The sequence below is a fragment of the Pan paniscus genome, chromosome 18 (genome assembly GCF_029289425.2).
Source record: "Pan paniscus chromosome 18, NHGRI_mPanPan1-v2.0_pri, whole genome shotgun sequence".
In the NCBI taxonomy this organism is placed as follows: domain Eukaryota; kingdom Metazoa; phylum Chordata; class Mammalia; order Primates; family Hominidae; genus Pan; species Pan paniscus.
Genome location: NC_073267.2, coordinates 3,187,571 through 3,214,585, shown reverse-complemented (window position 1 = coordinate 3,214,585; position 27,015 = coordinate 3,187,571). Strand labels below are relative to the sequence as shown.

Genomic DNA, 27,015 nt, shown 5'->3' with positions numbered 1-27,015 from the left:
AGGCAGGAGGATCACTTGAGCCCAGCAGTTCAAGACCAGCCTGGGCAACATAGCAAGACCCCTGTCTCTTAAGGGAAAAAAAGGCCCTTGTACATGGTCTCTGGTCCACCGGGATGGGGGTATGCTATCTGCTGGAGGCAGGTGAGGGGTCCAGGCAGAGTGGGGTGCAGGGATGGGCCGTGCAGCTCTGATCCAGTGTCCCTGGCCAAGCCGGCACCCCGTGGACGGCCCAGCTCCGCCCTGGCCATCGACTGAGAGGCAGAGGCAGAGCCCTGAGTGAGCCGCCGCGGCCAGTGGGGCTGGGCGGCTTGGAGGGGCAGCACCTTGGTCTGAGCGACCCGGGGTGGCATTCCCCTGCATCTTAGGACCATAAACAGCTACTACGCGCATTCATAAATACACAATTTTATTTGCTATTTCCAGGGGAAACTTAGGCATTAAACTGTAAGCTGATAAAATACGATACCTAAAAAAGTATAAAAGTATAAATATCCCCTTAGAATAAATTTTAGTGAATTAAGTCTTAATATCTTTAAATTAAAAAAACCACAAGCCTATCTACTATGTCAAGGTCAAAAATCAAACAACGCTAAGCGGCCAGCAGCTCCCCAGAGAGGATGCCCAGGAGCCTCAGCGGCCGCCTTCCTCCCAGGCTCTGCTGGGGCGGACAGGGTCGGCCGTGGCTAAGTCTGCCTTCTAGAAAGGCTTTTATAAATTGTTTAAGCCAAACATTTAACAACATACAAGAGACCTTACAAAAAGAAGGAGGTAAGTCCTAATGCTGGAGAACTGGTTAATCAGGTGACTGGCAAAGAAGAGGATGAGGCCTAGGCAGGAAGTCTCCAGAAGCATTGGAAACCAGACAGTGTCAGAGCCTCTGACCTGCAGGCGGGAGGCCGGTGGTCAGTCTGCACAGTACCCCTTGGGAAGCCGGAGTTCCGGAAGCAAAGCGCTTGGAGCCCGCCCTGCACGCCGAGTCCCCAGACTCTGACAGGTCCCCACAGCCAGCTGAGAAAGGTCTGTTTTCAAAGCATGCGGGCAGCGGTTTCTAAAGGAATCCCAGCAGCTCCCACGGCATGTCGGGCAGAGCCCGTGCAGGTCGAGTGAAGTCCCAAACATCCCAGAAAGAGAGGGAAGGCTGCATAGTTATACAAAGAAAATGAGAGAGCGGCGAGAGAGGCATTTGTGATGCTCTGTAAACATCCCGAATTTTCACCGTGACCCAGACCTTCAGCTCCAGAAGCCAGTGGACAGGCCTCCAGCCCAACCTCTATGCCAGGCGTGACAAGGCACTGACAGACGCCAGCTCCCCGTGAGCCCGCAGTGGGAGGGGTGAGGCGACACTGCTACCTCGCGCTAACGGATGGAACAGATCAGTCTCCACGCAGCAAGCCCTGTGGGCATTTCCAGAGTAAAAACGCTGGGGAGTCTATCCACACAGAGAAGGGGTACAAAGTTCTCTTGCCTGGAAAATACAAATTGAGAAGCCTTGACTGTCCCGGGCTTGGTCAGGTGGGGTTGGAGCCTGTGTCAGAAGAAGGCCCGGCCTCGGAATGGCGCCGGGAAGTAGTGACGACGTGGAAGCCGCCTTTGTCAGGAGCTCTGCGAGGTCGAGAGAAACCAGCGATCCCGCCTGGGAGGCAGAGCAGACTCCCTGACCGAGACTAGGGCCTGGTGGTCGGACCAGAGGCCACGACGTGCTGGACACTGACGCGGCTGCGGCCGCTTCCTGCCAGTGAAGCCCAGGCTGCTTTTCCAGACTGTGTGTAGCACCAAGAACGCTTCCTTCACACGATCTTCAGGATTGAGCGGGCTGACTGGGAGTGTCTGCCTCAGTCCCATGTGGCACTTGGAAAAAACAGAGCGAGGCCCCCCCAAGAGGCAGCGCCCACCCGGCCGCCGCGCTCCCCCCACTTGGGGACGTCTGGCCTTGGACAGCTGGGCCCGTCTCTCACCACCCACCTCAGAGGCAAAAAAGGATTCACACCCAGATCTCTAGAAAAATGATCAAAAGCAGGTTTCTTCTCACAGCCAAGCTTCCTGGACACGGCAGTTCATTACATCTCGGGAAAACGTAAATCATTTCTTCAGCTGTCAATACTGTGTCCCTCACATCCTTGAGCCTCGTTCTTGCAAAATCTGAAAAACACCAAATGTATAAAATGAGGACTTGGGCTGAGGTGGCCCTGACCAGGCGCCTGCTCCAGAGAACAGAGCCCACAGGCCTGGGGTTAGCTCGGGGAGCCCCGGGAACCCAGCAGCACTGGCCAGGGTCTTGGGGACTCAGCTGGCAGGCCCAGGACCTTCACCGGGGTGTCTGGCACATCTCCAGGCCCCACACAGGGAGCGATCACTGTGCATGGCAGCCCCTCCCAGACCCACCCAAAGGCGTTGACTCTTGGGCCTCTCAGCCCACTCAGTCCTGGGCCTCAGACATGAAGTGCAACTCGGCCCGTGGGTCCCTCAGCAGTCCCCGCTCCCCAATTAAGTCTCTCCCTCTGTTCCTCCATGCCCACTGCAGCCCCCACCCCCACCCCGATGCCCGGACCCTCCTGGAGATGCCCCTCACCCAAGCCCTCGGCCCTGCACCTCAGCCTGGCCAGCCCACCTCATGTGCCGGCCCCTCCCGACTGCCCCATGGAACAACCACCAGCCCTCAGAGGGCCCTACCCCAAGTGCAGATCACGCTGCGGGGATCCCCTCCTCATCTGTACCACGTCAGCCCTGCAGAGCCCACGGACCCTCGGCCCCCTGCCCTCCCCACCCTCCAATCTCCTCAAAACTCTTCCTCAAGGTACCCTCCCCACTTCCCTCACCAGTGTCCAGGAACCCCCTGAGGCCACCCCCAAGTCGGCCTGGGCTCCCCTGAGGACAGGCTCAGGCGCTGGCCAATGCTGCTGAGGTGAACTCCCAAAATGAGCCATGGCAGCTCCAGAGACCAGGTGGAGGGGAAATCACCCCACGCTCCCGAGCAGAGAGCTTCGGAGCCAGCCAGCCTCACTGTGTGTGGCCCACAACAGCTGTCTCCATGTGTCACGTGAGGGCTGCCCAACACCAGGTAGGGCAGCAACGCCCACGCCCTCGCCGGGCACAGCCTCCCAGAGGTCACTGCCATGCCGCACTGACCGGAGAGAGGGCAGTGGTGAGAGGTGCATGCCACCCCAGGCTTGTTCCGAAGGCTCCTGGAGGCCACGTCCCCTGAGCTGCTCAGCCTGACTCCAATACTCCACCCCCCAACAGCTCTGCCGTTCCCAGGCGGGTGCCCCCGAGGCTCAGTGCCCTGGACCACTTCTAGCTCGAGGCTCCCACTCACTCTCCAGTGCCTCGGAGGAGCCCATCCCCCTGTGCCAGGGGCAGCACGTCCCTCCCTGGGCCAGGGTGATTCCCAAGTTTACTGGGATGTCTGGAGTTGACTTGGGGAGACAGTGCAGCCCCCAAGCCCCCACCAGCCCTGTGTAAAACTAAGTAGCGCAGCGGACAGGCCAGGAGCAGTGTGGCATCTGAGCATCCGGGAGCCCCAACAGCTCCCTCCTGATGAGGGCAGGAGACCCCCTGGAGACCTGCAGCCAAAGTGCTGTCCTTCGCCCTCCCAAGGCCGGGAGCAGCACGGGCTACTCTAGACAGAGCCTGGGGTGAGACCCATGTTTTCTGGACACACTCTCTCCCTAGGCCATCTTCCACAGGAAGGTCCAACTGCAGACACCAACCAGGGGGCCCTTGAGGCTGTACCCCATGGCCAGGCACCCCCACAGGCAGGCAGGCCCGGGTGGCTGAGGGGCTTGCAGGACACGGCTGGCCTGGGAGGCTTGAGCGCATCAGGGATGCCGCAGGATTTGGCAGCTGAGATAGGGGTCTGCTGTCTGTCGCACTGGTCCTGACCCCTTGGCCCTGAGCCTGTGGCCTAAGCCAGACAGGAAGGTCACCCACTAGGGCTGGCGGCAGGAGTGGCACTCCCTGCCCAGCCTCCAGGAGGGGCTCTTGGGTTCACGACCACTGATGTCCACAGCCTGGCCTGGCACAGGCACCCCTCCAGTCATCCCAACAAACGCCCCAACACTGCCCCTGGGCATCTGCCCCACAGCAACAGCCCCACCCCCAAGACAGTGCTACTGAGGATCTACAGCTGGCATGGAGTGCGGACGGCTCTCGTCAACTACAGGCAGGGACAGACACACAGGGAGGGTCTGTGGCAAGGGTCAGCTGGGGCCATGGGGTCAAGGAGGCCACGGAGCTCACCATGACATTCACACTTAATCTGAGCCACTCCCTGGGTGCCCCTGGTCCTCGTCGTCACTCTGGCGGCGTGCAGCGTGCAGTGGGGGAGAAGACAGGCTGTCAGGACAGTGCGGGTGGGCGGGTGCCCCGGGCCCAAACCCCCACGCCTGGTGACCTTCCAGTGAGGCCACGCCACGAGGGGACACACAGGCTCAGGGGCTCTGCCACATCTCAGAGGTGGAAACCTCCATGTGTGAGGCGGCTGCATCTCGCGATCCGGGGCTGGTCCTGTCCCACCACGTGCTGAGGGGCTGAACCCTGTCCAGAGGTGCCTGGCCTCTGGCCCCACTCCTGGCAGGCGGCGCTAGCCCGCAGATCTCGGCCTGATAGGAGGGCCTCTGCTGCCTGGGCTCTGTGGACCCCACTGCATTGGCCCCACTGCTGCGGGAGGGAGGGTGGGGCCCTGGGTCACAGGAGGGATCAGCCACGGGGGCAGGCGGTGGATCCACTCATCGAGCATGGCTACGGAATGGAGCCCCAACAACACCAAGGAACCCCCTCCTCAGCCGCCCAGGCACTGGGAGACCCCGGCCTCTGCCCAGGCGCCCGCCCTTGCTGATCTGAACCTGTCTCTCTCTGTTCCTTGGGAATAAATGGCGGCCTTGAGTCTAAGCGCTCTCAGTGAGCTCTGTGAGTCCTTCTAGCAAGTTCTTGAGGGACTGGCGTGGGAAGCAGGTGTGCTCATGTGTGGACCGCCTTCACTTGCTACAGGTGCAACCCCTCCCGCCCCACCACCCAGGCTCTCCCGCCGCCGCTGACTGAAGTGGGGGACAGCTGCCCAGCAGGGCCAGGCCACACATGCTGCAGGGACACCAGCGACGAGGGCCCACAGCCCATGCGGCCCTGCGCAGCCCAGCCACCTGGGGTGCCCCCATCACGGTCCTCCAGCTCTGGCCCCCCCAATCCCCCACGGCCTCCTGAGGCTCTGACCTAAGCTCTGCCTCCTGGGGCACTGCTGACACTGCCCCCATCAAGAAGCCGCCATAGCTGCCCCACTTCAGAGCAGGTATTTTTGGAAAATGAAATAGGGCCACATTCTCAACCACAAAGGGATTTGGGGTCATGCCTGGAGCTTCCTCACAGTACAGAGCGTGTCCTTTCTGCAGCTGCCAAGCCACCTGAGGGATAGGAGCCCAGGGGAGCTTGGTTATAAAAACTCAGCTCAGAAATAAAAAACTTCTAAAAATAAAACCATTTAGAAAAGAGCCCTACGATTGCTCCAAGAGGAAGAGAAGTGCCTCCTTGTGACTGAGCTGGGGCTCTCAGGGAGCCAGGGGTCGCCTCCTAGATCCGAGACTCAAATGGAAGAGCATCTCCGAGCCTGGCGGTGGAACCCCAGCTTCCACGCCAGCTGTCCCACACCAGGGCCTGCCCCAGCCTACACTGCCCCGGCCTCGAGGAACGGCAGTGGAGCAGGACTGGCCTCTGCCCACAGCAAGAGCACAATGGGTGGCCAGCGAGGGAGGCTCTGGGCCAGGACAGTCACCTGAGGTGGAAAGGCTGCCGTGAGCTGGCCGCAGGCCTCCGAGAGACATGCTTGGTGGCCCCACCCCTCTGTTCCCAAGGGCATACCTCCAAAGGCCTACTCGGAGAGGCTCACGGGGACAGTCCTGGGCTGCTGGTGGCCGGCCAGAGGCCCCCAGCCAAGAGTCTGCGGTTGCCCAGGTGTCCCTGGTTTAATGCCACCAGTTAAAAGCCTTCCGGTTCTGGCCTCTCATGGCACCCACTCAACACCCTTTGCCAATGCCCCGAGCCTTCACCCCAGGCTGGCTCCCCACAGAGCCCGCCCCACCACCCAGGCTCTCCCAGACCCACGCAGACCCCAGCCAAGGGCTCTCCAGCCACCACCTGGCTCTGAGGTCCGGGAGTCCTGCCAGGTGCAGCTGGCCCAGGCCAAGGTCAGATTCTGCTTGGATGGACGCATTTGTCCATCTTGGAGCCTCAACCTTAAGAACGTGCTCAGAGGAAATGCCACCAGAATGGGTCACCTGTGGGCAGGGCCACAGGGCCAACCTGAAAGCAAACGAGGCAGGGGTCCCTGCATTTCATCCCAGCTGCCTGCCCCCGCAGAAAACAGAAGGGCCTGAGCCCCCGCAGAGTCTGCGCCGGTGCTGCCAGGCTGGGTGCCGCAAAGGGCCTACTCTGTGCAGCCTGAGAATCCCAGGGCCTGCAGGACACCCTCCTCTCGACAAAGATGAGGCCCACATAGTGGCTGAGCCAGGGTGCCCACCCCTGCACTCAGGGATGGCCCAGACCCCCACCACGACAACTGGACCCCCATGTCCCTGCACTCAGGGATGGCCCAGACCCCTATGACAGCCAGGCCTCAGCATCCCAAGTCCTCACTCACACAGCAGAGGCTGGGCCCGGGGAACAGAGGACCCTGGGTCCCCTGAGACACAGCCCTCAGTGGCATTCCTAAGAGCATGGCCCCTGCAGCAGGCCTGGGGCCCCTTCCAGGAGCAGCTCTGTATGCAGGCTGGGAGGCCGCAGGGGCTTACTGGGAGCCTGTGTCGAGAGAACCTGTCCCACGGGAGACCGTGTGTCCAAGAAGTCAGCAAGGCCACCAGGGGCGGACACCGGGAGCTTGAGGAGAATGGCAGAAAAGGAGGAAGGTCTGAGAGGGCAAGAGCCTTCCCCACCCAAGACTGCCCCAGGCCAGGGCCGGCCCAGCACTCACCTTGGCCTTCTCGCTGGGCTCGCTGGCCGTACCGTACGGGGTGTTGTGCAGCTCCTTGGACACTACACAGAGGAACTCGGCTTGGTCTTCGTTCCCATAGTTGTAAGAGGAGCCGATGCTGACCAACTGCAAGGAGATGCAGCCTGAGATGCAGCCCAGTGAAGCCTGAGAGACCCAGCCAGGCTGACATGCCCAGGCTCAGGACGCGCCTGCCACCGCGAAAGCCACAGCAAAGACTGCCGACGCTTGAGGAAATGGATGGAAAACAAATCCCCGGAACACCTGCACGAGCACACGGGGCGGCACCCCACGCCGTGGCATGGCACGGGGCGAGCTCTTCCTCTGTGAGGACCCTGAGCTTTCCTTGGTGCTTCCAGCTGGGCCAAAAGGGGCCGCCGCCCCAGTGGGAGGGAGCACAGATGGGTCCCTGAGCTGGGGCGGAGGGAGGGGGGCAGCGGGAGGAGAGTGGAGGGCGGCTCTGAAAACCTGGAGGGAAGAGCCTGGGACCAGCTGACTGGACCGAAAGCCGCTGGAGGAGCTGTGCTGTCCAGGAGTTCGGCCAGGGCGGGTCTGCTGCAGCCTGCTGGGCACACCCTTAGGCCACTCCAACCTGCCTCCCTCCGGGTCACCAGGCAGGGCAGGCCAATGCAGGTCCAGGGCCAACCTGTCTCTCTAGCCAGGCATCTGGCCCATGGCTGGCTACCCTGGGCCACCAGGCACTTCTGTGCTTTTAAAGGGAAAATTAAAAGGCAATACGCAAATCACAATAAGCATGCCAGCAGCAAATGACCAAGCCAAAAAGCAGCTGGACGACGCTCACACTTTGGCCTCTCTAAGACCTGCGCAGTTGGACCAACGGCCGGGAGAGCAGCCCGCAGCTACCTGCTGCTCCTGTATAGCTGGCGGCTGACCCAGTGGGCAGCAGTGGACCCAGCCCAGTGAGGCGGCCACAGGGCTGCCGGCATGGGCCCAAGCAGCTAAGGGTACCCCTGGGAGCACTCACGGCCATGCCCCCCGGAGCCCCTGTGTCCTCACAGCCACTTCCAAGCCCTGCTTGCAATCCCCTGCTGACCACTGGGGACCCTGGGTCCGGTCTGGCCACCTCCCAGCACCCCGCAGGGCCCCACCTCACAGCCGGGACAGCTGGTCAGCCCAGCGGCTTCCCTACATGAACTGGGAGAAGGGGTCCCCAAGGGATGAAGCGTGCCAAGCAGGTCGTAATCAAGGAAGGGGGAGGACACCCGTTCTTTGCAATGGGTTTGGAATCCACCCAGAAGTGCTAAGGGCGAAGACCTGAAGCTGCCCCGGGAGGCAGGTGCCCACCACGGGCAGGAGACGTTGTTCCCTCCCAGCCAGAAGTCACAAGACGGTGGCAGAAGAGCACAGGTGCCACATGGGGACAGCCCTGTTCGCGGACCCCGAGCTGCTGACACGGCTTCCCAGGGCCCCAGCCCCACCAAGGGACAACTGGGAGGTGGGGCTCGCCCGGCAGCAAAGATTTCTGTTCCTGTGGGAGGCTCTGGCACGATTCTGATGAGGTGCAGGGCAGGGACCAAGCAGCTGGTCAGTAGCCCTGTCAGCACAGAGACCCAGAGTCACCCCGGCCCCCGGCCTAGGGGTCCAGGGTGGACGGTGGGACACAAATGTTTTTAGTGACATTTTAAGGGGGGGGGCTCCGAGTACCCTACAATGTGATCTATTATTTTGAAAGACTCAAAGGAAAAGGTAGCTTTCATTCAGAGGGACACTGGCTGAGCCTGTCACTCCCACAACCTGGCAGGCGCACTGGGCCATGGACAGAACCTGCCCCAGACAGAAGCAAGTGACAGAGGAAACTCTCAGGACAGGGAGGGCTGGGTGAGGTCACTGTCCCCACCCTCAGTGTCTGTCTAGCACCAGGAACAGTGGCAGCCAGGTCGTGGGCAAGGGCCCCCTGGTCAGAGGCCATGCCTCACGTGTCCTGAGGTCCCCGATGACAAGCCACAATGCCATGGCACAGTGGCCCATGCAGCACTCAGGTGGCTCCCGTGGAAGCTGCTGAAGAAGGCATGCCCTGCACACACCCATCAGACCCCACCCGCCGCAGCTTGGCAAAACCAGAGAGAAGGCAACGGGGGCCTGGCAGCACCTTCCAGCATGGGCGGGAAGGGGAGGCAGCCTGGGAAAGGTGTCAGGGCCTCCATATGCTCCGATGGAGTGAGCTGTGGGGGACGGGGATTGCGCTGGATAGTGGGCTGGCCAGGAGGCTCTGGGGACGCCAATCCCCTCCCTCACACAGAGGTGCCAGGTGATGCGAAGAAAGCACAGTGCTGGGAAGAAGAGGCAGGCCAGGGAGGAGGGGAAGGTGCGGGGCAGAGCCTGAGACACCTCTGCCCACCCCACCCGAACTCCCACGGCTCCTCCAGTGGAAACAGGGCACAGGTTGCTGCCGTGAGCACCCCCAGAACTGCAGGAAGACGCCAGCAGCAAAGTCTGCATTTCCAGGAGCACTGAGCCCTGAGCCATTGTGAGCACAAGTTCAGCTGCAGCATGGCTGCCACCAGGCTGGCCAGGGCCCCTCACCTGCTCGAACTTCCAGCCGTCGGACATGGTGGACACCATCTGCGTGAGCTCCTCCTCCTGGCACTGCAGCACACGGTACACATGCTTCACAGGCACCTGCAAGGACAATGGGCACAGGTAACGGCGGGCCACCCATGTCCCACTGCTGCCTGTGACCCCAGCCCAGGCGACCCAGGGAGGCTGAGGTCCACTCTGCAGTTCTCAGCTCAGGGCACGAGGCCCAAAGCAATCCTGAGCACATCCACAAAAGCAAAACACGCGGCCCGAACAGCTGCTGTTTTCTGCTTCCTCGTTCGCCTCCAAAAATATTTCTATTTCTAAGTTCCAAAATAAAATGAGTCATGTTCCTGAAATCCCAAGAGCACCTGTGGCTCGACATGACGACACGAGAGCGTCCACGTCTGCTCCGCACGCAGCAACCGTGCAGCCCTGAATTCATCGGTCGGGAAAGGCTCTGGCAAGCAGGGCCCTGAGAGCCAGTGCCAGACGAAGCTCGCTCCCAGCTCCCAGAAAAAGGCTCTTGAACTTGCGCGGCAGCCTGGACTTGGGCCTCCCGAAGGCTGAGCTGCTTCCTAAAACTCCATCCACCTCTTAATCCCCCACCTGCCTGGCACGCTTGCTGTGCCCCTCCAGGCAGCTGTGGTCCTGGGAGTGATGGTGAGCCACCAGGGCCGCCTGCTTGCATGGAGCTGCTCCCCAGTGGGCGGGGTGGCCCCACATCCCGGACACTCACTACGGAGGACTCAGGCTGCAGACGGGGCTGGACGGAAACGCAGCAGTGAAAAGGGGTTCAGAGGTCCTGGGTCCCTGACCTTAAGGTGGTGACTCATGCCAGGGATGCCTGAGTGACAAAGGCACACAGTGGCCTCGAGGTCACATGCCCGAGTTGCTTTATTCTGCAAGACAGTGAGATGCTACTGTGTCACAGCAAGGCTGGACCGCAGACTCTCCCACCTGCACCATTTCCCGCCCACCTGCGTCATACAGGTAGGTAGACTGAGGCAGGGAGTGCCCACACAGCCCGGTCACACAACAGGGAAAAAAGCAGACTGGACAAGGTGACCCAGGGCGCGGGACGCAGCTCCTGCCCCACAGACAAGGAGCCCCTCCAGATCCCTCAGTGGCACCAAGGGAGCTCCAGCAGGAGGGGGGACTGGGCAAGTCGCTAGGTGGCCAGCGGCCCTGAGCGGCCAGGCTAGGAGCGTCTGCACAGGGCCCAGGGCTCTAAGTGGACCGAGACTTCTGATGGCAGCCGCAGCCACAGTGCGGCACACACCCCACTCCTGGTGCCTTCTCAAGGGAGCTGAGCTTGGGTGGGTGGGGCAGGCTCAGCTCTCAGGGACAGGACTGATGCCCAAGGCCCAGCAGTGGCCCCTCCACAGGAGGTACTGGGCAGAGCCCACCAACAACCTGGGCTCCCCGGGCTGCAGAAGGGCTGCGCCAGCTGTGAGAGGTCTGTCTGTGGCGACCCGCCCCTCTTCCCAATAAAACCAAGGTCCTTCTGACGCCTGCGCAGACCCACACGACCCATCTGCTGTCTCCCTCCAGCCATGCTGGCTGCAGGCCCTTGGCACCCTCTGCTCCCTATCAGATGCCATCCACCTCAGGGTCTCCCCGACCGGCCCTCATGGGGCCCTCCTTCCCTACACACGTCTCCCATGCCCAACTTCCTCAGAGCCATCCTTTGGGGGCTCCCAGAGTCTGGGCCGGGCAGGATGAATGGATCCTTCAAGGGACCCTGGGGAGAGCCTGGTAGACGGAGCTGGCAGGCACTGGGGCAGTGACAGAGGACAAGGGTCTCAGGGTAGGAGAGCCCCAGACCGCAGGACTTATTTGGGAGGCAGCCGGTCGGGGGAGTAAAGGGGAGCCCTTCCTTCACACCAGCCATACAAGCTTCCAGCCTCAGTCATTTGTCTCACCTGCGATGTTTTGCTGTCTCGTTCTCTAATTTTGTCCTTTACAAGTTTTATTAATGAGGTGATATTGTAAAATTCTGCTTCCTCCAACACTCCTGGAATAAGGAAAAATAAATTGTCTTTACCAGACCAAACTAAACCAAAGAATCCACGCTTTACACCCACCCCTGCCCTTGCCCCCGCCCCTGCAATGAGGGCCCACGGCTCGGCCCAGCGGGAGCTGCTCAGGTCCCGACCTAACAGGCTTCCTGCAGACGTGTCAGCCCAGCAGGGCTCCTGGGATAATGGGCGGAGGGGCCGTGGTAAGAGGGCCGAGGCGTGGACTGAACACCTCCAGCTCAGGTCACCCCAGGTAACCTTGAGTGACCTCCAGTGACCCGCCAGGTATGGAGCCGCTGCTCACATGCAGCTCAGCGTATGTCTACGCCGAGGCCATGGTATGCTGGGGGTTGGATGTGGCATTTTCCCTCCAAGCCTGGAGGCCGACGCTTCCTGCTGGGAACCTGCTCATGGCCACGCCACTGGGTGGGGTGCTGTGTGGGGCTCAGGCCTGCGGCCTTGTGCGTATGTCTCAGTCGCCTGACACCTCAGTTGACCCCATTCAAAGGGAAGACTGTGGCTGGCCGAGAGGGTCACCTCCAGCTCTTCCCAAACACTGCCATCCGTAATGCGCCGCACTTAGGGACTGCAAACCTCCCTTAAGAGCCTTAAGAGCAGATTCCACAGGTCCTGCCTCAGGGCTTCCTCATGGGTGGTCTTCATGCCTCCAGGACCCCAGAGGAACCCACATATGGCACATGGCAGCTCAGGACAACACCCAGCCACCTACATGGGACAGGGCCACGCAGGATAGAGACAAGGAGACGAGGGCCTCAGAGACACAGGCTTCCCGGCCCTGCATGGGTCCCGCACAGCCCCCTTCTTCAGCACCCAGGGCGTGAGCGGCTACATCAGGGGCGGGATAGAGGCAGACCGGTGAGCCTGGGCGGCAGGGCCTTGGTCTGTGTCTAGCGCCCGTTTCTGAGCCAATCCCACTAGGGGCAGAATGAGATAAAGCGAAGCCTCGACTCGAGCGGCTCCACGACAACACAAGCGGCTGCCCAAGCGACCAGAGAGAGTACATGTGAAAGACATTCCCTGCCAAAGAGACAGGAGTGGGCATCATGGCTCACAGCCTCAGAGCAGGGGCAGGGCTGGGCCACAGCCCCCGTCACTCCACGCCCCGCGTGAACTCGGAGGAGGCAGGCAGATGCCGAGGCCCACAGGCCCAGAACAGAAACGGAGTCAGACGTTGCCCAGTGCAGACCGATGCGCAGACACGGACCCGGGGGAGCAGGGCCACACCCGCACGCAGGTACCCAGAAACCCTCAGCCTTCACGGCGAGGCCTCGGGCTGTTCTGAGCCAAGCCAGCACCGCAGCACACAGGCAGGCCAGCCTGGGCCCAACGCGTGTGGGCACCGTCCCTGCACCACGATCACTCAGAATGGAACACGGCAGCTGGCAGCAGCAGGCACAGTCCAGGTGATGGCACAGAGACATTCACCACCCTTGGGCTGTCCTTGAGGGAGAGCAGGCCAGGGAACCAGGCCCTGAGGCACACCGTGGGCATCACCGGGCATGTGCCTCACACACCTGCTCAGACCACCTCAGTCACAGCAGGGAGGAGCCCCTCACACCCCTTGTGTCGCCAGCCAGAGCCTGGACAGAGGGAGCCCTCCAAGGAGCTGCAGCCAGGGAGGACCCCACACCCACAGGGTCCCCAGGCCTCCCTGTCTGGCAGCTGCGCCGCTGCCTGTGGCCTCAGCACCAGAACGTCGGCCCCAGCTTCAGAGTACAGGGCCTGCTCCTCCCTGGGGCCCCAGGCTGCAGGCATCTGTGTCTTAAGTGGAGCCCTTGGCACCTTTGTCGGGCCCTTGCCCCCAAAGCTAAGGCACCTGTGCCCAAAACTCGGCTTACCTTCCTCTGCGAGGTCTTTGTTAATCACCAGCTTGCCGTGTCTCAGGTAGTTCAGCACAGGCCCAAAGTAGGTGGGGTCTCTGTCGATTAAATAGGCGCCTGTTTCATCCTAAAGAGAGCAGAGCACGGTGAGTCCTCCGTGAGAAGCCGAAGGTTCCTGCAGGTCCACCAAGGCCCGGCCACCTCAGGAGGCTTCAGAGGCACCAGGTTACCCAGGCCTCTCCCCAACAGACCTGAGCCTGCGGCATCTCAGGAAACCCCTGACGGTGTGGCCACGTCCTGCCGCCTGCAGCCTAACCCTGACCAGCCACCACCCCAGGTCTAAGTGAGTTTAAGTCTCTCCGTATGGAGACAGCCTGGCTCTGCGTACTCCAAGGTGAGCCCACTGTGCCCTGGACCTCTGTCCTCACAACTGCAAGACCTCTAGGAAAACACACACGAAAACCTCACCCAGAGATGCCCTCGCGGGCAGGGCAGGGGCCTAGGGCTCAGCCTCAGAAGGACACCTCTGATGGCCACCAGCCTGGGCCTGCCCTCCTTGTGCCCGGGTCCTCCCCAGCCTACATGCAGGAATGGGGGGTCAGGGTGACAGGGGCTTCCTGCCAGGGGTGGAGAGGGCACCTTTCAGCAGGGGCGGCTGCCCAACAGGCCGGGAGCCAGCAGCGAGGGAGGCCACAGTGACCTGCACTCAACAGCATCCGGGGCTTTCCCCAAGATCATCACTCACCTCACAGAGCCCTCGCCCCGGCTCAGCGCTCACAGAGACCGAGATGTTTACAAAACACACCCCTCGGAAGGTGTCCTCACGCACCTGGGTGGAGGGACCCCTGAGAGGCACTGCCCCTGCTGCTACCACGGCCACTTCAATGTGGGCAGATGCCCTCTGAGGCCCGGGGTGCCCCACACATCACACCTTGCAGCCCCTTCCACAAAGCACAAGAGGCCCAGTGGCCCGGCTGTGAACACAGGACGGGGGCTCAGGCGCCCCAGGCCGCCCCCATGGGGGAGACGGAAGAGGCAGTTTGTCTTGTCGGCTACACAACTGATGGGGGGACTGCGAAGCTGGCACAGCCTGTCTTCTACACAGACTCAGACCTTCGGTGTGGCTCTGCTGGGGCAGCTCCCACCTCCCCCCACATGCCTGCAAGGGTCCTGCTCCCACCTGCGAGCCACTCCCACAGGGGCTGGTGCCTGCGGGCGCCCTGGAGGCCGGGGAGCTGAGGCCTCTGTTCAGAAACACCGGCAGCCTCCCCAGCAAGGCCCAGGGCCAAGCGCTGGAGAGAGAAGCAACCCCACACCCCATTCGGAGCAGGAGCAGCCCCCTCACCAGATGGTGGCTCCTGTGGGGCCATGGGCAGGTGCTGGCCACGGGAATGCCAGGCTCGCAGATATGGGGAGGCCGAAGGTGTCTCCACCACAAAGCACGGGGCCACGCTAGGACCCTATTTTCATCCATGGACAAATTCTGCCATTTGGGTGCTAAGACCTAGTGGTCTCAAGAGATTTTCCCAAAGTCCACCACCGTAAACCTGCAACAACCTGCTCTTTTTAGATCACAGGGACTAAACTGAGTTTTGTGGCTGAGATAAAATCAATTAGGGCTCCGGGCATGGGGGTGCTAGACCCGGAGCCTCGGTGGCCCCCCTACTCCTTAGGGTGACCCCCCTACTCCTTAGGGTGACCCCCCTACTCCTTAGGGTGACCCCAGCTCCACACAGACCTGACCCCATCCTCCTTCCCCACCCTCCCCCGGAACACTCCAGCCAGAGCTGCCCACCCCACAGGCCCTGCCTCCTGGGCTTGCCCCTGCCTTTCCCCAGCCCTCCAGACTCCACAGCTCTCAAGCAAGGGCCAGGGCCATAGGGCCAGCTCCCGGGAAGAGGACGCTGGGTGGTCCCGCACAACTGCTAAAAAATGGACACCATTTCCCACAAAGGGGCCCAAGTCTGGCAAGGCGGCCAGTGCTGCCACCCGAGTCCAGGGTTCCTCCCTGCCCCACCCCCATACAGAGAGAATGCTGGCCGCGTGACGTCCGCACACCGCTCAGCTCAGGAATTATTCATGGCTCACTGCTACCTCGACAGACCGCTGGCAGGAGGTCAGGAAAGATCAGATAGGGCAGAGGCTCACTTCTGCCCAGGACAACCCCAGAGACCCCCTCTGTCAGCCATGGAGGCCTCCAGGCCTGGCCTCAGTGGTCAGACTGCAGGCTCACGGCCAGGCCACCCCAAGCCTCAGTTTCTTTACGAGCAAAAGGTGGGGGAGACCAGCTCATGTAGCTTGGGGCCGCCATGAGTGCCAGGGCACCCAACCTGTGGCAGGACCTGGGCACTGAGCCTTGACCTCTAGGCCAAGACAACCCACCATGTGCTTCTCGGGCCCTGGGCCGATGCAAGAGAAGAAAGCGTGCTGGGCGCCCCCAGACACACGAGGCAGCCCCAGCCCTGCAACTGGAAGGACGGAGGCAGGAGGGAAGGAGGACAGGGTGGGGACAGCCATCGGCGGAAACTGCACAGCAGGACAGAGGAACACAGACAGGTCCAAGGAGCCGGCAGGGCGCTGAGCATGCTGGCACTGGGCTCGGCCTCAAGACGGGCAGGCAGGGGTAGGCCGCTGCCGTGTCTTGGCCACTCCTACCACTGGGCGGGGCTGGCTTTTCCATTAAACACCCCCTTTAGGAGGCAGCTTTTGTGGCTGATGCTTTGAAGGAACTCCTGACCTCAGTCTGGCCACAGCTGGCCCAGTGCGGTGATGCCAGCAGCAGGCCAACTGGTGCGGCTGCTGCCATCACGTGATACCTGCCGCTGCAGGGAGGGAACAGGGAGGAGGCGAACAGACCCCACTCCCCACACCACAGCCCACTGCCCTCAGCATGGCAGGAGAGCAGCATGGTTGGGTAGAGAGGGGCCCCGATGCAGAGCTGGGTCTGTGCTTCGGGGGCCTGGGGTGGGTAGTGAGAGTGGCACCAGCTTTGAGGACCCAGCCAAGTGGCACAGCCATCACACCCACCCCACTGAAGATGTCAGGTTCCCGGGCCTCGGGAGGAGGAGCTGTGTGGGGCTGCCTGGGGCTGCAGCCCTGGGGTTCGCCCCACCCAAACTATGGCTGCAGACCCGGGCTTCCCGCTCCATGGAGCAGGCAGGCCCACAACTGCAGCTGCCCAAACCACAGCCTCAGGCATCCCTGCACTCTTGGGGGCCCAGAAAGGCCCCTCTGCCGGGCCCTTGCAGGCTCAGAAGTGCCTGCTCTCACTGCCTGGCTTACTCCTATTGTTGGTGCCTGCTCGGATCTTGGAGCAAAGTTGGGGCCGAGCCCAGGCGCCATGTATGGCAGCAGGAGGCAGATAGATTCCTGGGCAGAAGGGGGTAGGTCCCCGGTAAGGCCCCACCTTCAGGCCAGGGAGGGCATGAAGGCTGGGGCCGGGTTGCCAGTCCCGGAGACCAAAGTGGGGACTTGTGGTGCGTTTTCCGGGCCTGCCCATGAACCAATTAGTATGCACTTCCTTCCCTCTGGGTCCATAAGAGCCCTGGGCTCAGCCAGAGCAGGGCAGAGGACAAAGAGGACAGAGACAATTGGCAAGTGGAAGACCAGCTGCAGAGGGAAGCTACCCTCTCTGCTGAGAGCTGGGAAGTCAATGGGGACCTGCTCATGGAGAGGAGCCAGCCAGTCCGGGGCCTCTTCTCTGCTGAGAGCTGCCAACTGAATGAGCCGACCTGCCTACAGAGAGGAGCTGCCCCCACAGTCTCCTCTGCACTGTCCCAACACTTGGTAAAGCTTCTCTTCGTCATGCTCACCCTCCACTTGTCTGCTACCTCATTCTTCCTGGACGCAGAACAGGAACTTGGACAAAGGTGCTGCCGGCCAGAGACGTTTCTGGCCAGAAAAGCGACACCCTAAAGATACCGTATCAGCAGGGCTGGGCACATCCAGACACAGGGACGTGGAGCTTTGCAAGGCCAGGTTTACCAGCCGGAGCCATGGCACCTTTCCAGGGTGCCTGAAGAGAGACCCTGCTGGCAGTGAGAGCTCTGGCCACAGTGGCTAGGCTCTGCCCAGCTCTTCTCAGTCCCTGGAGCTCAGGCTCCCGACAGAGGGACCAGGAAGCCCCCGGATGCACCTGTGTGGGAACCGCACGCCCCAGGAACCTTCCTGATGCGCTTTCCCTGCAGCCTGTGGCTCCAGCCCATCCCTGTGCTCAGGGGCCAGCAGCCTGGGTGCAAAATACCCAGCCATCAAAGGCAGGGGAGGCTGAGGCACCGCGGGGGACCCCACGTGCATCCAGTTAGGAAGAGACTTGAAAGGAGCAGCCTCTGGAAGACTTCCAGGAGTCCAGATGCTTGTTGCCAACCTCGCTGGGAGCCAAGGCTGCAGGGCAGAGGAGCAGAGAACCCCAGCTACGTCTACCAAAAACCTGCCAGCCGCTCCACACCCCCGCCGCCCCAGTGCCTCCAGGACAGTGGGCTTCATATGGGGCCCCGGCCACAGTACACTCCTCCCACGTGGTTCAATTCTCTGAGCCCCACGACCTCTGGGCCCATGCAGGACCTACCCAGGCTGCGTGGACTCGGTGCGCCGGGCCTGCAGCTGCCCCCACAGCCCTCTCCCAGAGTGACACTGCAGAGCCCTGCGTGGCCCTAGAACCCAGCTGAGCCGCCGGGCACCAGAGGCTGAAGGGCGAGCAGTAGGCTGAACCCTTGGTGGGAAATTCCAAAACTGGCTCTTCTGTGGCTGGCCTCACAGCTCTCCAGCCGTTTCTTCCCATGGGTTCCTTCTAACTGGTGGGTTTCCTGGAGAAACAGGCCCTGTCTGGGCAGAGTGGAAGGTCAGGGACATCCGCACCAGGGCGGGGAGGCAGTGGCGTGTGGAGGTGCTGCTCTCACCACTGCTCTCTTTGAAGCTTTCAATGAGAGATTTCCACATCCATAGGAAGTGCCAGGGTCTTAAACCAGGACCCCCAAATCCCACCAGGGTTCGGGTCTCGCTGTGGCCTGACTCGCTTCCAAGCATGTAGGCAGGGTCTTGGTGCTCCCAGCTCGGGTGAGCCCACATGTTCCAGATCGGCCTAATGTGTGCGGGGGCTACTCGTGGTGCCAGCCCAGGCCCAGACAGTGCCCAGCCCAGGCGCGAGGGCCTCGGCAGCTCACTGCTGGTGTTGGGGATGTGGATCAGCCTCCACCCTGATGCAGAAACAACAAAAAAATATGGAACATGGGAAAATGGGAAACACAAAATCATGCAAAATTCAGGATATACTCCGAGGCTCACGGAGACAAAGGCAGCAAGGTCACCTCAGGGAGGTTTAGAACAGCATCTGGGCCAACCTACGCAGGGCCCCTGTGCTGCCCGTAAGGCCATCAGCGGCGCCTGCCCAAGCCCCCATGACACGAGGAAGGAAAGATGCCCCGGCCCGCTCACGCCTCTAAGACTGGGATGAGGAGAGGCGGCCAGGAAGCCAGCGAGATGCTGCGGGCTGGGCGTGGGGGTGCTCTTCTTCCTGGCTTTCCCATGCGTTCCACGGCTTACACAACCAGCACAGGCTGCGCTTGATCTCAGGAAGGTTCGTGGTGGTTTTTTTCTAAAACAGCCATAATTAAGACTGTTTTATTGACAAGTCATTTCCCTCATCTTCCCCGCGTCTCACTGAATTGGCATCTGACCTACTTGTGGCCGGGCCCAAGCTGGCATTGAGTGGGCCCAGCAGGCTGGGCTGAGCCACCCATCTCCAGAGGTCCCAGCCTTTAGCCAGAGCCACGGGCCGTAGGCCGGGCAGGACAGTTTCCAAACCACAGAGGAGAGGGCGACCCTGGCCACAGGAGCACATGGCAGACAGCGCCGAGCCAGGGCACACACAGCCCTGGGAGACGGAGGAAGACTCCGCAGACAGAGCTGACTGCTCGCCCACTCCCCAAGTCCACAGGGCAGCCGCAGATGGACGTCTGGTCAGGAGAGCAGCACTCAGAGAAGTGTGGTAACAAGACTGGCCGCTCTGCTCATCTCACCAGACTCCGGCTGCAGCTCTCCGCCATCCATGCTGTCACCCAGCAAAGCACCGGGGGCAACGTGGGGGTTCCCCAGCCTCTCAGGGACAGGTCCCTAATGCAACCAGCAGCCTTGAAAATGGCAGTGAAAGGCTGGGCACAGTGGCTTACGCCTGTGATCCCAGCACTTTGGGAGGCCAAGGCAGGCGGATTACCTGAGGTGAGGAGTTCAACACCAGCCTGACCAACATGGCGAAACCCTGTCTCTACTAAAAATACACAAATTAGCCAGGCATGGTGGAGGGTGCCTCTAATCCCAGCTACTAGGGAGGCTGAGGCAGGAGAATCACTTGAACCTGAGAGCCCCGTTGCAGTGAGCCAAAATTGTGCATTACACTCCAGCCTGGGCGATACAGTGAGGCTCTGTCTCAAAAAAAAAAAAAAAGAAAAGAAAACGGCAGTGAGGAATGAGGGTGGAGACTGCCAGGCTCTCGCCAGATTCTGAATCCAACATAACCCTGCTGCTGCCTGCCCCTCCCGCAGCTCCCAGAGCTCTGCAAAGAGGGTCAGCCCCGCGGCTCTCAGTCATTCCCGGTGCTCGGAGACACGTGCCACCACAGGGGAACGAAATCAAGAGGGTGCAGTGCCCTGAGCCAATCCAGAGATAAACTCTGTCAAATTGCCCCAAGAAATCTAGACGCGAAGGCATAGAATTTCCTGTGCACCAACATCTGCAATCAACCTAATTAGAAATACTTAGTTTTTACTCTGAAATTATCCATTTCAAGTGACTGTTTCAATTTCGCACACAAAACCTTCACCTCTACTCTCTCTTCTGTTTTGTTTTATGCAGCTGTGGCATATCTTTGGCCCACAAGAGGACTTTGATGTCACCAATTACTAATGGGGAAACTGAGGCCAGAGACCAAGGAGGCTTGTCCAAGGCAGACAGATTCGGAGAGCAGGGTGGGGCCCCTGTGCCCTGGTCGCCAGGCCTGCTGTCTCCCCACCACCCTCTTCCCTTCCATTGCTTCTCGGCCTCACCCAGCATAGAAACTGGAATTTGGGAGGTCCCTGCCCCACACATGACTCAAAGCTTAGTGAGAAGCAGACGTGTGTGGACTCACGACCTGGCCCCTCACACGAGGTCCTGCGGCTTCTCGGGGAAGAAACATGCTTCAGGTGAACCACGGGGGGTCTTGCCAAGCCGAGGTCGCTGCAGAGAGTCCTGCTCTGCTCGGCAGGAACTGGAGCCCTCTCAGGAGCAGGGGTCTCAGGTTTCTTGCAAGAAAACTCGGGGGCTGCCCAGGAAGCCCTGCCCTCCCCACAGTGCAGGGTCCAGTGCCCAGAGGTGGCGACCCACTCTGTGGTGGCCTGTCCTGCTAGGGTCAGCCAGAGCTCTGGGTGGCAGCAGGGGGACTGGCAGGGCGAGCCACTCCTGGCCATACATGCTGCCTTCAGGGACCTCCGGTGCATCATCCGAGGCTGACAGGGCTGAGTGTGGCCAGAGGTCGACATTAACAGAAATTAAGTGTGGCTGCGGGAGGGGAAAAGCATTCTTAGCATACCCTTTCTAAAAGTAAAGTACACTCACACCTGTAATCTCAGCACTTTGGGAGGCCAAGGAGGGCGGATGACCTGAGGTCAGGAGTTCGAGACCAGCCTGGCCAACATGGCAAAACCCCTTCTCTACTGACTATACAAAAATTAGCCAGACATGGTGGCTTGTGCCTGTAATCCCAGCTACTTGGGAGGGTGGGGCAGGAGAAATGCTTGAACCCAGGAGGCAGAGGTTGCAGTGAGCCGAGATCACCCCACCGCACTCCAGCCTGGGGGAGAGAGCGAGACTCCGTCTCAAATAAATAAATAAATATATATATATATTTAATAATAAAAACCAAGTACAAACATGAAATGAAGACCGCCAGGCACAACCTCTCCTGACTGCACTGACCTGGCACTAGGCACGGGGCGGGGGCATCACATTTGTCATCTTCAGGAGAGGACGTCACAGTAAAGTAACGACTTTACAGAGGAAGAAAGCACAGCTCACAGGGGCACGAAATCACCCCAAGTCATAAGGCAGGCCCGAGGTGGGCAGAGTCCAACCCAGGCTCCCCAACTCCAAGGAAGATGCTCTGTCACATCAACCCCAGACCAGAATGTTCTAGACATTCTGCAGTCCATGGAGAACTGCCGAGTTGACGCCCAGGGAGAACAAGCATGTCCTGGGAGAGAGATGGCTTGCTGGCACCTTTGCTACAAGGACCCCTCCCATGGCGCCAGGCAGGCAGGTTCTTCCCCAGGCTTTAAAGACCATGCCTGGGGACTGCTTACCTGGAGCGTGGAGCGGGGGCCTGCTAAAAGAACCAAAGTGCCTACAAGTGTCTGAAAAGGAGTCCCTGGGATGCCTGGTGGTTAACGACAGGGCCGGGGAGAGACCAGGCAGCAGGCGCCCCCATCACGGCCACAGCCCTGGCGAGGCTTTAAACCTCACCCCATGACCTTTCAGAGCAAAAACGGCCACACACAATCCGTAAGCAAATGGGCATCTCTGCATTCCCGTAAAACTTTACTTGCAAAAACAGGCGGGTGGACCAGCTTTCTGACTCCTGCTCTAAACCAAGACTAGTCACTGCCCTGCTGGACGACAGCCACTGAAGGCTGTATCTGCAGGGCCAGAAAGAGGAACCGCCCTGCAGCGACAGCATTTCCTCCCAGCCACCCGCAGAAGTCTGGAGGCGAGAATGCCGAAGACCGCGGGCCCGTGTCAGGTGCCCCGAAACAAGCTCTTCTCAGAAAGGCTCAAAACTGTTTTCTTTCATTCTTCCTAGGTAGGACTGAACACATCAGAAACGTTCCATTTCATCACCAGAGGCGAGTCCTTTTCTCAGGAATTTATGGAACTGACTCGTGGCCTAAGGTCTAAAGGGCTTCAAGTGAGGCACCTGATAAAGAGGAGCACAGGTTTGCTGAGGACCAGCACCTGCTGCAGTGGGGAAGGAGTGGGGAGCCCCCAGCACCGCGGGGACCATCGCAGATGTCCAGAATAGAGGATGACTTGTGGTCAGAGCGAAGATCATGCTCAGAGCCACATCCTCAACTGAAGCGTGAAACAAAGTCCATCAGCGTCGCAGACACCCACTAACGGCCTCAAACGGAGGCCGCCGTAGCTCTCATTAGTGCTGGCTACACAGAACATCATCTGCCATCTCCACTAGACGTGATCCCCACTTCTCTTGCCAAGCGGCTTCAAAGACGGTACTCTAGCCCACACCCCATCACTGGGCCCTGTCTGAACAATTCCTTCCATAACTTTCCACCGCCGAGGTCTTGCCAACACCCAGTACACTGTTAGAGGCACCCTGACTGCCCCACCCCTCAAAGACCCATCTGATGCCACCACATCTGCAACCCTCAAGCCGGGACAGCGGCCCTGTTCAAAGGGCAAAAGTTCACGTGCAGTTTTCTCCAAGGCTGCCTCAGCTGCAGGAACCGAAGCCTCCCCAAATTCTCCTCCATCTGAGTGGTTTCCAACCATAAAGCAGTAGTATTTCCTGTTTCCTTTTAACTCCTCAAGTATCTCCACACTAAAGCAGGGGCTGGTTTAGCTGGAAACAACAAGCTCGACTTTGTTTTCAACAATGCCTATGGGCCGGGGACCATGCAATACAAGAGACCTAACCAAAATGAATCGAGTCTTTGGGAAGCCGTATTCCACCTGACCTGCCCTTGAAGACACCATGGAAGAGAAAAATGACAGAACAGCAGATGAGCAGATGCTGAAATGCTCAACACAGCCACAGTCCTGCTGGAGGAAGTCCCAGGAGGAAGTGAGAATTCACACCGGGCTGTCTAGAAAGAGAACTTTGTGGCAGCAGTCGGCCCTTGGGACAGCAGAGTAAGGGCTTGGGAGCATGGAGTATGGCGGGTGGTGGGTCCCAAGCTGGGCTCTGAGGACTTCGTTGGGGGCACTCACAGCCCAGAAGCTTAGATGTGGGGCCAGAGGGCAATCAGCCAGCCCCTTGATGTGCATGGCTTTCACCACCCTCCCTAACAACCCGTCTGTCAAGAGCTCCCCTCCCTACCAGATAGGATGCTTTAGCAGGGTGTTCTCCCAACCTCTCAGGCACCCAAAGCTTCGATGGTTTCTTGGGAACTCCTCCCCCTTAAATCTCCCCAGCCAATTCCTCTCCAGACCCCCACACTCTGCAAGCCCAGGTGCTCACTCCACACAAGTCTAATAATCCAGGCAGGGACTCTTCCACCAGATCCATGCTTAAGTCCAACTCGAGGAATATTCTTTCCTTAATCTCAACTCTGAGGTCAGGCCTTGGAGATCTTTACAGGTGAATCAACATCCTGTTTGTCTTCCAACGTGTAATTAATGGCCTCCCACTCCTGACACCCCTTCCCCTCCTCCTCAGATTCCTCAGTCAGCATTTAATTAGGAGGAATCTCCTGGGACATTCTTTCATCAGAGCCACTGTAGACAAAACTAAGATGAAGCATTTTACACATTTCCTCATTTGATGAAAAACACCGAAAAACACTTTACTAACGTGACTAATATGAATTAGCACTACACTTTTGGCAAATTATCTGTCACTAAAACTAACCTTATTTACTCCAATTATTGTTTTCTCCTTTTCTTCTTTTTTTTTGAGACAGAGTCTCGATCTGTCGCCCATGCTGGAGTGCAGTGGCGCAACCTCAGCCCACTGTAACCTCTGCCTCTTGGTTCAAGTGGTTCTCCTGCCTCAGCCTCCCGAGTAGCTGGGAGTACAGGCACGCGCCACCATGCCCAGCTAATTTTTTTGTATTTTTAGTAGAGACGGCATTTTGCCATGTTGGCCAGGCTGCTCTCAAACTCCTGACCTCAGGTGATTCACCCGCCTCGGCCTCCCAAAGTGCTGGGATTACAGGCGTGAGCCACCTTGCCTGGCCCCTACTCCAATTATTGTATGAGACAGAGACTGTATCTGCTACTTTACCTTCATGTTCTGAATTTGAGTTTTACCATTTGGAAACTCAAATGGTTAAATGGATGATGATGAAAAGAGCAAGTATAACACAGATATATTCAGAAAGATTAATTACCCCTCGCCCAAAGAATTGATTCCTACTGTAAAGCATTTTTTTGTTTGTTTGAGACAGAGTCTTGCTCTGTCATCCAAGCTAGAGTGCAGTGGCGTGATCTTGACTCACTGTAACCTCCGCCTCCCGGGTTCAAGCGATTCTTCTGCCTCAGCCTCCAGAGTAGCTAGGACTACATGCACGCGCCACCATGCCTGGCTTATTTTTTATTTTTTTTTTTGTGATGGAGTCTTGCTCTTTAGCCCAGGCTGGACTGCAGTGGCGCTAACTAGGCTCACTGCAAGCTCCTCCTCCCAGGCTCACGCCATTCTCCTGCCTCAGACTGCCTAGTAGCTGGGACTACAGGTGCTCGCCACCATGCCTGGCTCATTTTTTGTATTTTTAGTAGAGACAGGGTTTCATCATGTTAGCCAGGATGGTCTCGATCTGACCTCGTGATCCGCCTGCCTCGGCCTCCCAAAGTGCTGGGATTACGGACGTGAGCCACCGCGCCCACCTTTTTGTATTTTTAGTAGAGACCGGGCATCACCATATTGGCCTGGTTGGTTTTGAACGAGATCCACCTGCCTGGGCCTCCCAAAGTGTTGGGATTACAGGCATGAGCCACCGCGCCCGGCCCATAATTTTTAACAAAGTCTTAAGGAACAGTAAAGCAAAGGGATCAACCACCTTAACTGTGCTAAAGTTCATCAACTGCGAATCAAGTGCTCCAGTGCTGAATAGACAACCATTGCCTCAAAGAACCCAATGGACAAGAGCAATTTAAAGTCTAATTTCATATACAAAACAGGAATGCTTGAGTAGAAAGGCAAGGGAGTGACCACTAAGCCCTGTTATTTAAAAAGAAAAACCAAACAGTAAAACATACACCCACACTTATAAAAGGAAAATCACAGCTAACAAACACCTATTTCTATCCTGGGGATGACTGTCATTTCCTGGGAGGTCAATTCTCTGAGTAGAGGGCTTGGTCAAATGAGCAATGGAAACAGTTGGAAGTTGTGGGGAGGCCCAGGAGGGTTGGCATCTCAAACCCTCATTTCCACCCACAAGGCTGCCTTAGCAGTAACTCCAGATTCTCATTTCCTGATCACGGTCATGCCATGCTGAGAATGGTCTCAGTCAGGCTTCTCAAACTTGAAGAGGGATCCGAACCTTTCTGGGAAGCCTCCTGCATGGCAAATGTTGGCTGCCAAGGCACAAAGCCAAGCGCAATCATGTAAGCTCAACTGAAAGACCCAGCAAAGTTAGTATAAGGCTTGTGAACTGCCTTGAATAAATATAGGTAACAACTTCTTCAAACAGGCTTTTTTGTGAGTTTCAGTCCTGCACAACTCCCAAGACACGGTTCCTCGGCTCCGCAACTCTTGATAAATAAAGGTAACAAAAGGTTTCTATTACCATCTATCCAACAGCATGAGCATTTCGCTTGATGAAAGACAAGCTGCAAACTAACCTGGAAATTCCTGTCCTTTTGCGAAGACAGTGGGAAAACTAAGCCAATTAGAAAGCAGATTGAAAGATTCCTTACCTTGCCCTTCCTGGACATCCCTAAAGCAACCCTTAATATGAGCAAAATACCCTTCGAAAAATCATACTATATACTACGGACGCATCTTCTAAGAGGTGCTGAGTGGGTGCTGCGTGCTGTGGATGGAAAGGATGGAGCGCCAACTCTCTAAATGCAAGTCACCGGGGAAAAAAAGGGCCGCCCATATCAACCCCCACGTCAGCGTTAATTCAAACGTCCAGAATGTGAAACAACGCCAAGGGTTCTGTCTCCAGAGCCAGCAAGTACCCTGGGACAGAGAAGAGAAGGCGTTCACACATCCTGGCCAAAAGAACCTAGTGAGAAAAAGAAAGTAGAATCACAGCAAAGTCCGGGGTCTAGGAAGCCTCCTCCACCAAAGAGCAAAGAGGGCGAGGAAAAGACACCCCCAAGGTGAAGCGACTCAGGATCCTCAAAGGCAGTGGACGCCAGGGCGCCATCCTCACCCTCCCCTCCCAGGGTAGGGGATCCGGGCAAGCTGGGGAGGAGCTGGCGACAAGGGAGCACGGGGCTCGAAGCCCGAGGAGAGTCGCCCGCTCCCGCTGAAGTCTCCTCCGCACGAAGCAGGGCGTGTGCAGGAGCCGCAGGCCGGGAAGGCCAGGACCCTCCGGGCTGGCCCGTAAGGCCCTCACCTTGTCTGAGTCCAGGTCGGGATCGGCCTGGCATAAGCGGTACAGGAAGGATTTCGGGTCCCGGCACAGGGTCTGCCGAGTGGTGAGGAAGTAGGTGCCGCCGACGTTGAGTCGGACCCACTTGGACACGCTGCCGGGGCGCTGGGCCAGGGCGCTGAGCCCAGCGCTGCAGCGGCGGCACAGGCCGCCCCCCAGCCCCGCCCCGATGCCGCCCCGGGCCGGCGACAGGAGCTCGCAGTGATTCTCCGCCATGATCCCAGCAAGCCCCGCCACAGCTCCCTTCCACCGGAAGCGTCCGGCTTTTAATAGCGTCCTCTGAGTTCTGTCCCGCCCACAGGTCCGCCCTGGTAGAGCGCCCGCCCCGGCGT

General features: G+C 59.1%; 1 protein-coding gene across 1 annotated transcript; it reads right to left on the bottom strand.

Annotated features, from left to right (window-relative positions):
• Positions 1–389: 389 nt before the first annotated feature.
• On the bottom strand, positions 390–27,015 carry KCTD5 (potassium channel tetramerization domain containing 5). The gene is made up of 6 exons (XM_008972550.4): positions 26,648–27,015; positions 13,392–13,500; positions 11,437–11,528; positions 9,518–9,613; positions 6,956–7,081; positions 390–2,139 (listed from the first exon to the last, which is right to left on the bottom strand). Exons 1-6 carry the CDS (start codon positions 26,897–26,899, stop codon positions 2,110–2,112), a joined length of 705 nt encoding a protein of 234 aa, XP_008970798.2. The 5' UTR covers positions 26,900–27,015; the 3' UTR covers positions 390–2,109.

Excerpts from the sequence above, each read along its gene's own strand:
- KCTD5 (XM_008972550.4), bottom strand. The coding sequence starts at position 26,899 with ATGGCGGAGAATCACTGCGAGCTCCTGTCGCCGGCCCGGGGCGGCATC. Across the intron at positions 11,529-13,391 it reads CAAAGACCTCGCAGAGGAAG|GAGTGTTGGAGGAAGCAGAA; the intron begins GTAAGCCGAGTT and ends TCCTTATTCCAG. Across the intron at positions 9,614-11,436 it reads GAGACAGCAAAACATCGCAG|GTGCCTGTGAAGCATGTGTA; the intron begins GTGAGACAAATG and ends TTGTCCTTGCAG.